Source organism: Ammospiza nelsoni, chromosome 6 (assembly GCF_027579445.1).
Source record: "Ammospiza nelsoni isolate bAmmNel1 chromosome 6, bAmmNel1.pri, whole genome shotgun sequence".
NCBI classification, from domain to species: Eukaryota; Metazoa; Chordata; class Aves; order Passeriformes; family Passerellidae; genus Ammospiza; species Ammospiza nelsoni.
The window spans coordinates 35,266,323-35,282,609 of NC_080638.1; the positions used below are offsets into that span (position 1 = coordinate 35,266,323).

At 35.6% G+C, this 16,287-nt stretch overlaps 1 protein-coding gene across 2 annotated transcripts in view; it reads left to right on the forward strand.

The window, feature by feature from the left end:
- DPH6 (diphthamine biosynthesis 6) overlaps positions 1 to 16,287 on the forward strand; it is a 184,851-nt gene that overhangs the window by 70,178 nt on the left and 98,386 nt on the right. For both annotated transcript variants that reach the window (XM_059474222.1, XM_059474223.1), the window contains exons 9-12: positions 4,493 to 4,639; positions 5,520 to 5,651; positions 9,506 to 9,635; positions 13,977 to 14,151. In XM_059474222.1, coding sequence (XP_059330205.1) covers positions 4,493 to 4,639; positions 5,520 to 5,651; positions 9,506 to 9,635; positions 13,977 to 14,151 — 584 coding nt within the window. The remainder of the gene's footprint in view (positions 1 to 4,492; positions 4,640 to 5,519; positions 5,652 to 9,505; positions 9,636 to 13,976; positions 14,152 to 16,287) is intronic.

Sequence of the window (16,287 nt, forward strand, 5' to 3'; positions counted from 1 at the left end):
GTTGTAGCCAGTTCCTCATTAATTATTTTAGTTAATCTACATTTAGAACTTTAGCTGTAGAATTAGACTTTGTCAGTGATGTCAGGGAAAATAAGAAGCAATTTCAAGTTTCAAAATATGTTTTGTGGATGGCATTGTGGGTAGCATTTTTTGAATACTTGAATACTTTGTCATCATTGAAAAATACTTCTCCTAGGCAACCTGTAGTTTCTCTTCTGCATCATAAGAATATAGATAACCCTTATAGTTTTGTTTTCAAAACTTGATAATGAATACTAAAAAACTTTTTTTGTGCTCTGATTTATTTCAAACACTAAGATAATAAATGTAGGATTTTCTTTTCTACTCTATTTGCTTGCAGATTCAGTCCAGTTCTCTGAGGAAAGATAATTTTTAGTTCTTTTTTCATACTGAAGATACTTTATGTGAAAGTATTTTGGCGTAAGGGGCATTCTTTCCTATGATTTTGTGTGTTGTACTTAAAATAATACAAGATGCATGTGATCTCTGTCATTATATTTATTTCAAGGAGTTCTGTTATCAAGGTACATCACAAAGAATAAAGAGATTATCATAATCTTTTGTCTTGTGAGATCTGTGCTCCACTGTATTCTTGTTTCTGCTCAGTGGGAGAGTTATGAGTTTTAGAATTGTGTTGTGATAGGATTTTATACCAGTTTCTGTAGCAGAGAATGTAAGCTTTTTAAAAAGACAATCTGTTGTTTTCATAAAAGACCACTGCATGGAATTTCAGCTATATCAGTCAAAGTCCTAGCTCCGAGGCTTTTTCAACAGGAGAATTTGGATCTTGGAACACTTGCGCATTTGCCTAACTTCATTCTGAGCACACTTGCATCAATGACATGAGTTATGTGAATATAGTTAAGTGTATGCATGCATGCAGGCTCTGATCCAAAATTAGGTTGGTATCACAATGTACAGTGGGTGTGGGAGAAACTGTGTAACAAATGGGAAAATATATTGCTTCTGTGAAGTAACATGAAAATGTTATGCGATAAAATAGGTTCTGTAAGATTTAATTAAAATGTCATTATAGCAAGTTTGATTTTTTCTTTTTAAAGTGGTGAGAATATTATTCAGGGAAAGTTACTCTGTGGCAGTCTATAAGTTTTAGCTTCTTAGGTTACTTCCTCTGTTGAGAGGAATGGAAGACCAACATTTGTATGAATTTAAATTTAGCTACTAAACGGAATATGGCAGCTCTGCTTAGGCTGGCATTGAGCCTGTTGTTCCTTGGGTGCCAGGTTCCACACCTAATACTTCTGCTGTAGCCTGCACCTGTGCTGCTGTGGGAAGTGATTGATTACCAATATTTTTGGAGCCTTGAAGGAGTCATTGTGATGTATCATAGGCATTGAAACCAACAGACATCCCTAATTTTTTAACATACTTTGCATCTTATAAGAGATTCCTGATATTTCATAATAATTTCCAAAAATTTTGTAACTGTCCAGGTTTTTATGTATGTGTGGAAACACAGATGTATAATTTTATTTATCTCTGTGATGAAATATTGATAGAAGCTAAATTATTTGTAAAATATGGAGTTACTTAGGAAAAAGGTGACTGTAGATGATATGAAAATTTCACATAGCATCAGTTTGGGATATTTGTAACATTAACAAATTACAAACCTACATGGAGTTCTCTACATTATACCAAGCCAGTTGTGATAGAGTCTGTGAGGCTCACTCCATACCCATGATTTTTTTTCATGAATCACATGTTGCAGAAGTCATGTTTGGAAATGTAGATGAAAGCATTTTAACTGGTGGCATGAAAATGGAATAGCTGCTCTTTTCATGTTCACTTGCAGAACATATAAATTTGGTTCTTCAGGTTGGGGAATGGAGAGGACTTACAGATCTTTAACAGCAGATACTTGTATCTGTAGATACTTGTATCTGTAGATCTCCTCAAAGGTGATTATATATATTTATTTATATATATATATATTCATAGTTATTTATATTTATATACATTTATTTATATATATATATTTATATATATAAAACTTAATAAAAGTGAGTAAAAAACTGGGAAAATGGAACTTTTTCTTTTCCAGTTAACTTTTTTCCCTTCTGATGGATTTTTATGGCACAGTGAAGTTAAAATCCAGGTGATGTAAAAACAAAACCCAAAGCAGCGGTGTAGTGGCATCATTCACATCACCATGTCTGTGCATGCTTACTCAGGGGTAGGACCAAGAGGTTGCCAACTCTGCATGTTTTACATTAGAACTCCCCAGAATGCCCATGCTACAATGCAAATTGATTGTTTCATGGTGGATGCTACGAATTACTCAGTAAAAATAATTTATTCATTAAAACAATAATTTGCAAGAAGCAATTGGTAGCACTTCTGGCATGTGATGCTGCTATACAGTCTATATATTTCCCTGAAGTAGTATCTTGTAGATAAAAAAATAAGAGACTTTTGAAATAATTTCATTTCCTTGGTTCTTGTAGCTTAAAACATCTTTAGATTTTTTTCAATTATAGATTTGTGTTCCTGCTTCTTTATATTTTTAAGTTATACCTGAAGACTTAGGAGCAAGCCTCTGTAACCCAGGCATCCCTCTGGGTAATGGCAAGATGCACCCACTTAAGGCAGTAGTCAAAGGTGGAATTCAATGAGTGGGAAATGGCACAGATGCTGCTGGATGCTTGTCTGTTGTCATGTTGGAATGCGTGTCATGTTTGTGCTAAATTGCAGTTTTTGTCTGGCTATTATGTTACATCTTCTTGACTTCTTTTAACCTCTGAGGTACAATTGATTCAAGTAAAGTAGATTATTGCCTTGACTTTCATGTCTTGGAGGAATGAATAAAATGAAGTCCAATCAAAGAACATCAGCCCCTCTTAGATAATAGACTTAGTGTTTACAGTGCTTATAAAACTACCTATGACCTCTTCTCAGAGTCAGCAGAACTGAGTTTCCCCTCACAGATAATGATCTTTTTGTAATTTAGCCTTTTCTTAAAATTTCCAAATGCACTCCTTTAACTTAACTGGATCCTTTTTCACTTCGGTGAAGTCAAATATTGATGTAAGGGTTGAGTTATCACAGAGTTCTCATGCATACTATAGTTTTCTGCCTTTATTTTTCTGACTTATTTATTAAAATAAAGAGAAATATTTAAAGTTGCAATAAGTTAGGTTTTATTTTCCACAGGAAAGAAAAAAATGTGATAAAATTAAATACAATAAAAATATTTAACAATAATGTTAATATTCTTTTTGAATGACATTTTGCATGGAACACAAATTTATCAGCTAAGGGAATATTCAGAAGTTTCACTATTACGGATTGTCAAAGGTTTCATGTTTCGTCAACTTTTTATCTTGCCTTATCTGGATTTATTATAATTTTTGTGAATTTAGTATTTAAGAAGCCTGCAGTAAAATGCATAGTTTAGACACTACATGAAATTTGAGATCTTTGGGAAGAAATTTAATTTATAGAATCTGGCAGTGCAGCATGCAGTGGTGTTTGATTAGGGTTTCTTTGTAAATTTGTCATAATTCATACTGCTTTTAGATAGACAAGTGATATTACCCAAGCGAGTTGTCCAAAAATCAATGTGCTGTTCACATTAGGCTGATTGGAAAATCAGATGGGAGAGAGTAAGGGTTCTGATTGCTCCAAAATTAAAAAGCAAACAAAAAACTCCCATAGAAAATGTATGCTATAATTATGTGACATGTTGAAAATGTAATAAGCACTGACTTGTTAAAGACTGGTCAGTAAGTACTCTGCCTGTGTATTTTGCTTTAAAAGATATTGCAGTGGATAGTTTTCTCTTCCTGGTCCTGAGAAAGCATTTGGGAAGAATGATTTTTCTTCCTTGTCAAGAAATTACTTGAATGTGTAGATCTTGGGAAATACATTTTTCTGTTATCTCTACTCATATCAAAGTGTTTGATGGAAAGGATAATCTTTGTGAGATAATAGATATTTTTTTTAACATACACTGCCTTCATTCATTGTTCCAAAAAGTTTTAAAACTTTCTTGTTAGTCTTTTGCTCTATTTCAAGTAATTAATACAATGTTAATTATAAAATGCTTACTTTTGTGCTTTTGTTCCTCTGTTCACTTAGTTTATACTATTTTTTTGAAAACATAGTTGTCTTCTACATAATTGTGGGATACGATTTCTTCATAATAGTATTCTTTCTGTCTTTATTCTTGGGTCTCATAATTTTTCGTATCTTCTGTCCTCAGTTACTAAGTCTGCCTTTGTCTTCCATTTGGTATATGAACAGGAGTACATTATGTTTTGCCAGTCCTGCAAATCAATGGGAAATCCTAATGCTATCACTTTGTGAATTGTTCTAAGATATGAATCTGTTGAACTATAATATTTTTTTATAACTTAAACGTGTATTTGAATGATAAAATGTGCTGATTTCATACTGCTTGGCATGGTGTTTACTTGCTTATTTTATACTGTTTGTCTCAAGCAGGAAGAATCCTTGGGTAATTTTGTGGTCAGTAGCTGTTCTTGTGAGGTGAGCTGTATGGATGATGATATTTTTCCTTCATCAGAGGAGTATGAACCACAGAAAAATATTCTAGTCACCTGGAAGAGTTTGAAACAGAAGTCTTTGGATTTCAGTGAGTTTTGCACAGTTTAAAAAAAAAAATGAGATAAAAAGATTGTGTCGTGCAGGTGAAATATCTTAATGACTATACAAACACTCCTGAAAAAAATGTGCTCAACCTGTAGTAATTAGTCTGAAAAGAGAGATCCTACTAGAATGCATTTTTCTGATAATAAGAAATAGATCTATAGTAGTGAAGCATTTCATATTAGTTTACAGGAGCATAAAACATTATTTTTTCTTTCCTTCTCTCCCTCTTCCCTTCCCTCTCCTCCTTCTGGAAATGCCACAACATTTCTGTTACACTACCTACATAGATGGTTAAACTTCCTGAAAACTAAGTTTCACAGCTAACAGTATTTGGGCATTGAAAATGATTTAGGTCTTTGGTATTTCTTGAATATGGAGAAGTAACTGGTGGGCTTTTAAAATGTCTAAACATGTTATGCATTTGGAAAGATCATTAGAACCAGGTTAAGCACCTAACTTCCAGTAAAATTTGGCATACAACTTTTAAAATCTGTTTTTATGCCACTTGAATACTTTCAAATATTTTAGCTTTTCAGTGTCACATCTTGTGCCAAGTCTGTAACCAAACAGGTTGAGAAATTGTAAAAGATCAGCAAAAATGGAAAGGAGGAGAAAAAGTACTGAAGCTCTCAGCTAATGTGCTACTTGCATGCATATCTTGTGACGGCAGTGTTGGAGAAGGATTTGGGAGCTTTCCTCCTAGAATCCTTACTTTTAAATCTGTTTGTATTTTTGAAGATGCTTTTACAGTTTGTCGGTTTCTGTTCTGTTGAAATTCTTCTTTAAACAATTTAAAATGTATCCTTAGTTAATCTGAAACCTTTCATTGTTATAATCATAGTTCTTTTCTTCATTTCCCATAGCTAAGACACTTCAAAATTCAGGAAAATCCCTGAGTGGTTACCAGTGGTTTTCGGGTATCACTGCCCACTTCCTTACATCAAAGGATAAAAATGCTCAAGATGCAGCACGGGAAGCATTTTCTACTCTCAGAGGTGCTTTATTCAGTTAATACATTATCTGCTGTCACTGATTGTGTTTTTAATATTATCTTAAGGAAGAATCTGTATTTTCATGTGGTTTTATAACTTTATAGGTTGTAGTTGTTGGCATGCCATCTCATTTTGCAGTTGATTGGAACCTTTGATATGAAGACTGCCAGCTTTAATATTTAACACATTGTAATTTGACTGACTTTGAAGGCCCTGGAAAGCCAAAGTAGTGTTCATATCACTGTAAAAACTCTATTTACACAGAACTTGCTCATTTTATAGCATTCTTGAAGTATATAGTATGTGTATGTATGTGTGCTATAGATGCTGTCTACTTGCTAAAACACGTTTGTAGCTTCCATAATTTTAAATTAAGTTTTCTAGAAAACTGATATACATTTTGGCATCTAGGATTAGGTCAGTAGCAGTAGATCTCATTTATATTCCTAATGTAAAGGCAAAATTGCTGTCTTGGGAATCATGAAATCCAGGTTCCTTAGAAGATTCTTACATGTAGTGATGATGGTTTTTTCTGACATAAAATGCTCAGGGTTTTGTTTTGCATTTTTTTCATTCTAAAGTTTAAGTAAAGTATGTTTGTACAGGCTTCTTTTCTTTCACAAAAATGGAAATAATTTTTAGTATCTAAATGGGTAAACTCATAGAATTTGCATGAGATATTGTTCTAATATATCTTATATTTTTGCATGTCCAGTTGAGTATTCATGATTGAATATAGGATGCTAAAGAAGCCCTAGAATTTTTTTAAGAAGCATTAAGATAGTATTTGATTTTTTGGAAATCAGCAAGGTGGAGATGATCAGACTTTTACGGAAAAAGACAATAGATTTTAGTGTAAATCTGCATATCATCTATAAAGTGAAGCAAGAGGGTTTTGCAGTCTTTTTTTTTCCTCATTATATTTGAATGGAAGTTAGCTTGTAGAAACATTATGTAATTTTGCCTTAGCATCTGCCAAAAAATGTTGTGTCTGACTAGTGCAGTAGCCTGTTGCTTTCAGCAGGTTGCTTGCATTACCTGTGTGATGATAAGGAAAAAAAGTAGTTTAGATGCATATCCTTTGCAGAAGATTTCAGTTCTCACATTTCTTTTAGTTATTCCCCTTTTAGAAGTGAATGTGGAAACTGAATGAATTATGGTTCTGTCGTGACAAACAAAACAATTTGTTTCTGAGAACTTAATCTGCAAATGTACACAAGGCTTTTTCTGAACATATATTTTGAATCTGTACAGCAGTTCAGCTTCACTGTAGTGAGACTGGAATAAGCACAGTACTTTCAAACTCTTTGCTGGGCTAACTGATTTAACCACCTCTAAAGTGAATGTGTGCTGACAAAAAGATTTGGAAATGGAAATTTCTTACTAGATGCTATGAAACGTTCTTTAGAATGGATGGAATTCTATGAAGCCAAGAATGGGAGGGAATCAAGTGTATTGCTGTTTATGCATTTGTTTTCTTAAACTCTCTTGTTAAACTTTTTTTAGATATGATTAGAAGATGACAAAGATTGCTTTGCTTTATATAATATAAAGCAGCTCTGATGTAGTTGTACCATGGCAAAGTATCATAAGCTGAAGGAAACTGTGGATTTTTAATACATTACAACCCGCTAAAGTTCTTAAATGCTACTTCCTGTAGACAGTTTGGATACTGTGTTTTGTGGCTGTCAGCTAAGGATTCTGAATAACCCCTTAATAAAAAACAAACAAAAAGACCCCAACAAAACAGAAAACCAACCAACCAAAAGCAATCCAAAAGCTGTACTTCAGACAATGCCAACCAACTAAAAGCAATCAAAAAGCTGTACTTCAGTCAATGTAAACTTTTGAGGCAGTTCTGCTTAAGTAAGGGTGAGTCTCACCTGATCATATTCTATAAATTATTAGAAACCATGAATGGCTTGAAATTCAATAGAAAGTCTGTAAGGTTTCCCTGTATATCCAGGACAGATGCAATGGGAATGCAGGGAAACCTCAGGTCTTGTCCCTGAAAAACAGAAGTTGTTGAGAAGAGCCCAAGAGTTCATCATGTATGCCTTTCTACTAGAGAAAGTGTTTTGGGAAGCAATTTTATTTTGATTATAAGCTGGGGAAAATTTATTTCCCACCATTCTTCTAAATAATGCAGGAGGAAAAGGGATAGTACTTTTACTTATGATATATTTTGAAAGTAAAGGTTGGAATTATGAATTTACCCAAATCACTCCCTTCAGCTTGCTCTGTGTCCACAAATTAGAGTTAGTTTGTTGGCTTATATATTTTAAATTTAGAGTGGGGATATTTGTGTGTGCAGAGGTATGTATCCGTTGATTGAGGGCTTTTCCCCCCTCCAGCATTTCATGTAATGCTGCACACCTTTCTTCTTGACTAAAGTGCTGGCTGGAAATTCAAAAATTGTCCTTGTTTCCTCCTTAACTGATGATGTAACAGCTAATATTGACCTAGTGATTGCTATCAGTTAGCATTCAAGTACATTTCTATTTCCATACAGAATTGCCATAGTATGCTAATTTATCAGGTGATATTTCTGGACATGTATTGTGATTTCATAGGAGCTCTTGGATTCTAGTTGCTATATAACCTCTTAAATCACTTGTGCACACTTTCTTTTCTGTAAGTGAGAACTCCCCTCTTCATATTGCCTTCATTATTGGCAATATGACTAAGTAAAACTGAGACATTTAGAACAAAATTCAGTACTGGTGTGACCTAACTAATCTTAATGAAAGTGTGCAAAATCCTGAATTGTCTTCAAAAGCACTGAAAAGTTTAACACGGAAACTGTTTCTCACTAAGGCGACAACCTTCAGAGATTTTCTTTATACCCTTGTACTTCTCAACTTAAAAACAAATACATAAGTATATATACATTTGCACACTGTAACATTAAAGGGCAAGATGCCCAAAATTACACTGAGAACAACTTTACATGGCTTATTTAAATTAGGTCACAGTGTACTCTCTTATTATATATGAGTACTTTCATATTATATATGTTCTATATTCAGAGAAGATTTTGTCTTCATTTAGTTTCTATTACTCATGAGCTACAAAAGGGACACTGCAGAGCTGATGACATATCTGGTTATGTGGTTGACTATATGAGAGTAATACATTCTCTCTGAGCACTATGTCTGAAGTATTCTATACATACACATTCAGATGATCTTGATTTCTCAGTATCTCTTCTTTAGCTGCCTGCTTGAGCTTTCCTCTGCTCTCATCTTTCCTTCATTTCTCCTGTGGCCACTTCTGCTCCCTATTGTCTGTCTTGCCATTTATAATTCTTTGTTTATGCAGAGATTATTATTGCAGTGAGAGTTTTTGAAAACAGCAGCTTAGACCTACCATCCCTCTGGAATGGCATATAAATATTTGATCTTTTGCTTGAAGAAGGCTATTGTCCTTTCCAGTTCTGTATTTTTGTGGTTCAAAGTCCTTTTTAGATTACTAGCTGTCACAGAATGAACACCCTACCCCAAGCCCCCCCAAGACAATCAGATTTATGGATACAAGTAATTCAGGCTGTAACATATCTACATGCATGAGTGCATGATGTGTTTTCATGGGACAAGAATTCACCACTGCTCAGAGTGGATAAAATTTATTTTGTTATCTATTTCTGTATATTTGGAAAACAAACATGGGAAAGAATGTAATGAAAGAAAGAAGTATTAAATGGGGAAAGGTAGTATATTGCAAAATCTTCAGTCATGTTTAGACAACAGTTAGGTTATCACCAGCTGTTTTTGCTGAACAAAACCAGCATGCCTATGCTGTCTTTCCAAGTACATTTACAATATTCTGTCTTTAACAGCTGTTTTTTTATTCTGCAGCTAATTTGACTTCAGAGGGATTGAAACTGAAGGATATTATTTTGGTTCATCTATATGTGAGGAGCATGAAAGATTTCAGTGTTATAAACACAGTTTATGGGACAGAATTTGATTTGTGTCCACCAGCAAGGTAGGATTAGAGTTCTGCTGTAGTATATTTATGATGCACTGTAATAGACTGAATTATTGTTGCCATATTTGTGAAGCATTTTGCCAAATGTTTGTGTCTCACAGAAGAAGACTTTTGCTGCCTTTTGGAGTATTAACATCACAGCTGCTCATGTCAAAACCACTAGGGTTAGAAATTCTTGCTTTAATATATACCATAAGGTTTACAAATGCCCCCGTCCCATCTGGACTTAGAGAAGGATAATGCATGGTTTGCAAGTCTTAGTTCTTTTTGACTTGATTGAACTGACAAATGTTTGTATTGGTGGGATTTTATTTGCTTTACTTTTCTGTTTGCATCCCTTGACCTGTTGGCAGTGCTTCTCTGAAGTTTAAGTAAAACCCAGAATATCGTCACAGTTTGCTGCAACCAAGGATATCATCAAACCTCTTTGTCACAAGGGCATGTTGTTGGCTCATGTTCAAGTTGGTGTCCATCAGGAACCTCCAGTCCTTCTCTATAATGCTGCTTTTGAGCCAGTGGGCCCACAGAATATCCTGGACCTTGGGTTTGTTCCACCCTCAGGTGTAGGACTTGCAGCTTCTCTTTGCCAAACTTCATCAAGTTCCTGTGTGCCTGTTTCTTCATCCTGTCAACATCCACGTGGATGGAAACTTGCCAAGGATACACTGCCTCATCATGCCAATTATGAATGAAGATATTGAGCAGGAGTGGGCCCAGTATAGACTCCTGGTTTTCACCTGTGAGACTTTGTGCCACTGATCCCACCCACTGGGCCTGGCTGTTCAGCCGGTTTTCACTCTAGCTCACTCTGCTCATCCAGCCCACACATCAACAATTTCTCTATGAGTGCGTTACAGGAGAAAGTGTCTAAAGCATTACTGGAACTATACCACCAATATTAAGTCTTCCTAAAAGTGATGAGGTCTGGAACCTTCTAGGTCTTTGTGACAAATGTTACACACTTTGTTCTATTTATTTTGTTAAATACTAAAGCATTTGACAAAATTATTATCTGAGCAGTTGCATGAGATTTGTATCATGAGATACTGTCAGTTATTTCAAAACTGTATTTAGTCTGTTTCTTTTCTTCCCCTGCCTATATGCACTTGGCTCTGGTTGCAGACAAGTATTGGATTAGGTGGATCTTTGGCTCAGTCCAATCTCAGTCTGGTTGTTCTTAATATCTTGTGTTTCCCTCAGATAATCACACTAGATGGATAGCTTAGCTGCACTTCCATGTTCAGTAAGAATTCAAGTATGAAAAGAAATTACACTGATGCTAACACTTTAATTCATACATACACAAAGCATCGTTTTTTCAATATGTGTTGTGCAAAATCTTCTATGTTGCATCCAAGTCTATGTCTGACATAATGAAACTGCTTGGTGGTCTAGGTGTGTACTATGTGATTTCTATGCTATTTGGGTGTGGTGGGTTTGTTTTCCATTGGAAAGTGGACAAAAAACACCTAGCCCATGAATTTTATTTTTTTTTTAAAGATGTATGTTAAAACTAATTTTTTGTTTGTATTTTTATTCCCTTCATCAAAGTGGCTTATTTCTTTTTACAGTGATTTGTAATTTTTACAGTAATTTCTTATGCTTCTGAGATAATATGCTGAGAATGCAGAACTGATGTAGCTTGAGAAATTTCACTTGAATCATAGGTTAATACAGGTTGCAAGGGACCTCTGGAGGTCATCTAGTCTAATCCTGCACTAAAAGCAGGGTCAACCGTTTGGTCATACCTCTTGTCTTCTTCATATTTTTAAAACCAACTGTTCAGCAATTTTCTAATGAAAAATCCTATATTTTATACTCTTATCTCAGAATATGAAGTGTAATAGAGGCTTGTGAATTTTAAGTATAGCAAGACAAATAGTTCAAAGACATTGTTAAGATAATTATCACATTTCACTACACTGCCTGTGTGTCAGACCCAAAACAAGCAGAGAGAGGCTTCTTCAACATGCTGACTGTAGGCCAGGATTATTAAATCAGAGAGAAATGGGAAGGTCGGCTGTGTTTGCCTTCAGAGGAGAGATCTAATCCCAGCTGCAAACTACACAAAATTAGTCTCCACTCCTACGTGTTGTAGGTTCTCTTTATAGTACTCAAGTTCTCACAATTTAACTTTCTTATTTCTGCATGTTTTAGGCCTCCACATTTGCATAGCCAGCTACATAGGCTTCCATCAATAAAATAAAAAGGTAGAAAGATTAAAAGGTTGCAGGAAAATGGCTTTTTACTTTTATTTTTATGGAACAAACAGTTTTCAGAGCATCATAGAATATCCTGAGTAGAAAGAGACCCACAAAGATCGTCAAAGTCTAGCTCATGATCCTGCAGATGACACGTTAAGAATCACATGCTGTGCCTGGGAGCATTTTCCAAATGCTTCTTGAACTCCGTCTGGTTGGTGCTGTGACCACTTCCCTGGGTAGCCTGCTCCAGTGCCCAACCACCCTCTGGATGAAGAACCTTTCCCTAAGGCTGGATACAGCCTAAACCTTCCTGACACAGCTTCACACCATTCCCTCAGTCCTGTCACTGTCACCGCAGAGATCAGTGCCTGCCCCTCCTCTTCCCCTAATGAGGAAGCTGTAATTGCAGTGAGCTCTCCCCTGAATCTCCTCCAGGCTGAGCAGACCAAGTGACCTCAGCTATTCCTCATATGGCTGCCCATCAAGGCCCTTCACCATCTTTGCTGCCTTCCTTTTGATGCTCTCTAACCCTATATATCTTACTATGGCACCCAAAACTGCCCCCAGCACTGGAGGTGAGCATGCCCCAGGGCAGAGCAGAGCAGAGGGGACAGTCCCCTCCCTTGCCCGGCTGTGATGCTGGGCCTGATGCACCCCAGGACATGCTTGGCCCTCTTGGCTTCCAGGGCACTGCTGACTCATGTTCAACTTGCCATCGACCAGGGTCCTCAGGTCCCTTTCCACAGCACTGTGTTTATGTTGCATATTTGTCTATGTTGCATTTTGTCCTGAAGAAAAATTATACAGCAGTTTGCATGGTTGCATCATTGCATTATGTACAGAGGCCTGGTTGTGGAAGTTCTCACAAGCGGTATGCTGGAAGCACTGACTCGGGTGTGGATCTGCAATAAATTTGCAAAATTGTCTTGAAAATTTACCAGCCCAAGCAGAAAATCCATTCATCCATGCTTATGATGATGGTAATGAGGAAAAACTACTATATTTACATGTGGTAGGTGAGGAGAAAAATAGTTTTCTTGGAAGAAATAAGCAAGATGGGAAGAATTTTATAAGGCTGTTACATGATATGTAAAGAGAACAAGTAATTTTTTGTTGGATTCCTGCTGGGAGCTAAATGACTTTTCTATGCATGGACTGCAAATATAATTATTTTTCAGGCTTTGAAATGTTGATTTCCCCACACAGACCTCAACCCCCCCGCTTTTTAACTGGCCACATGCAACACACGTCTGTCTGTTCATCAAGGCACTCAGTCTTCCTTAGAGGAAACAGAAGTGAACTTTATAAATGAATGCTTAAGTAGATTTTGAGTCCTGTCATATGTATGTATCTGTCATGCAACTTAAAGTACAGCAGAAAAATATGCTAGTATTACAAATAACTTGTGAGAAGGTTATAAAGGAACTATATGCTGCTGCTCCTTTTTGGAAAACTTTGACGCTGTCTCTTGGAAGCCTCATAGGCAAACTCAGCAAGTGGGGCCTGGATGAGTGGACAGAGAGGTGGATTGAGAACTGCCTGAATGGGGATCCCAGAGGGTCATAATCAGTGGCACAGGGTTTAGTTGAAGACCTGTCATTAATAGTGTGCCCCAAGGTTCAATATTGGGCCCAGTATTGTTTAATTTATTCATCAGTGCCTTGGTTAAAGGTGCAGATTCCTCTTCAGCAAGGTCACTGGTGACACCAAGCTGGGAGGGGTGGTCAATACCCTAGAGAGCTGTGCAGCCCTGCAGAAGGACCTTGACAGCTTGGAGAGACGAGCAGAGAACAACTTTGTGAAATTCAACAAAGTCAAATGCAGGGTCCTGCACCTGGGAAGGAATGCACTCGCATGCACTGCAGGCTGGAGACTGAAGTGCTGAGAAGCAGTTCTGCAAAGAAGGACCTGAGAGTCCTGGTGGACAAGAAGCTGTCTGTGAGCCAGCAGTGTCCTTGAGGGGATAGCAGTGTTAATGCTAGCAGGTTATTCCAATACTCTAACTTTTGCTGTATGATCCAGGCAAAATTTCCTGAGATAATGTCCAGACATAAAACAAAAGTGGAAAACAAATGTTGGAAGTTGGTTCAAGCAAAGTTCTGTTTGGAAAAAAATAATTATCTTGTGTTTTCAGAGTATGTGTGGAAACACTGTTACCTGATGGAGTGCTGTTTTGCATTGACTGCCTTGCACATAAGTATGACATGGCAACAGATGATGTAGTACATGGTGAAAAGCTGGTCATGCATGTACAGAGCATTTCCCACTGGGCACCTGCCAGCATAGGACCTTACAGTCAGTCCATCAAGGTAGGAATTTTTGTTACTCCATGTGAAATATATGCCCCTTTACTGAAATGAATACAGTTATAAAGCCACTATATCTCTTTTCATTCTCTCTAAGTGCAAAACAAAATGTGTAAAACAAAAGTGTTTTAAATTTATGTTTTTAAAACTTGTAGACAACTTACCTCTCATCAGTTCTTCATTTTGTGATAATAAAGCTGGTTAAATTATTCTTTTCAGAGAGTCTCAAGAACAGCACACTTCTGTTGTATATTATAATTAGACAAAAAACCTGTCATACTTTTATAATCTGCCTAGAATATAAACAGAATTTAGGAACAGCTGAGGATATTTCAGTTTCCTTGTTAAAGCTCAAACTTCTTTATAGGTAGCATGAATCCTGAAATGCTTATTTATTTAATTTATTTAATTTAATCATTTTTGAGGCTTGTGGTGCTGCTTAACCATTTAAAAGAACATCAAGGTTGAAGAACTGTTCTGTTTTTCAAAATAATAACAAATTGAACAGAATATTACATACTATTTGGAATAATGAAAAGGAGGCAGTAAAGTATAATGGAAAAGTGGACTAAAAATTTGCATTAAAAAAATTCTACTAGAGAATTTTCTGTCTGGATAGTACCACTCTAATAATTTGTGAACTGTCTCAACCTATTCTGTTGCAAAAAATACCTGCCTATCTTACCAATATTCTTCTCATGTAATACATTGTCCTCTGTTGTGCAGAATTATTTAAGCAAGACTTTCTGACATCTGTTGAAAATGCCTGAAATATTTTTGAGTCTACAAACCTAGTATAATGGCTATGCAATTATACTTTGTTTTGTCTTTGTATTATTTTACAGAAAAATTCAGGAACAATATTTTGCTTCAGAAGCTTATGTGGAATTTGTTTTATTTTCAGGAAGAAATGTTGTTAGATTATTACTGTATGAATCTTCCCACTCAGAGGAGGGTGGGGTTTTATCATCTCTTTATATCCATTTTTCTTGAGAAAGCAGGAAGTCGGTTTATTAAACTTTGTTCCATTCAAACATACACTTTAATGATCATAACAGTATCATATTGTGCATAATCCTTCAAAGATTAAAATTAATGAGCTTTGTATCTTTGTTTTTTTGGAGAAACGTCTCTTACATTGCAACTGGTCTCCATATCCTGGAACTGCCATCAACTGAATTCAGAAAAGTGTGTTAATTGAAAATTGCTTCAGTAACCCAGTTAAAAATCTCATATTGCAATTGTCCATAAGCAGGTGCCAGATTTTCTGGTGCTATGGTACAGTCATCATACCCAAGGAAAAATTCATATCTCTTCAAATATAATGTAACCAGTAACACTGGTCAGCAATTCAAACATTAAGGAGAATTTCTCACTGGTGTTTTTGTTTTGCCTTTTTTTTTTCTACCCCCACAGAGCACTTTAATTTAATTAAGCAACATTATTTTTCCTTATAGTGTAAAATAAGTAGTTTTACTTTTAAAAATTGCCACAGGAGTAAAGTAGCAGTAATGAATAGGTGTACCTCTGCTACAGGATCACTCACTTGTCCTTTGCAGCTGTGTTCTGTCTCTAATCTACAAACATCTATGGGGGAATTGGTAGTATACATGGCAGCCATATTTTTATTTTTCCTTTGCCAGATTTTGCCTTCCTATTACCAACTATGCATTTCATCTGAATATCAGTATTTAACACTCTGGTTTTGTCTTGCAAAGAATTTCTGACTTTTGGTAACATTTCCATTCTGCCGTACATATCAAATATACCAGAACAAGTAACCATTTTAGTAAATGTTTTTAATATTTAAATATTTTTGTTTTCCAAAATAGCATATAAAGGATATATCTTATAAAACCTTTCATAAAAAAACATCGTGAAGAAATGTATAATGCATAAACAAAGTATTTGAATTTGAAATTTTAATAATGGAAGATATAGATTTTGTATCTTTTTAAACATGAATTTTCCAAAATTAAAATCTTCTTTAAATGAGTTTTTAGAACTTCCTAAGGCTACGTATGGACAGGTATTAAGCTCCTAAATTCAACAGCAGAAGTAAGCAATTCAATATATTTTAGAAATGGAATATATTTTCCAGAATAAATAAGGAAGGAACAAAACTGAGGTTTTAATCAT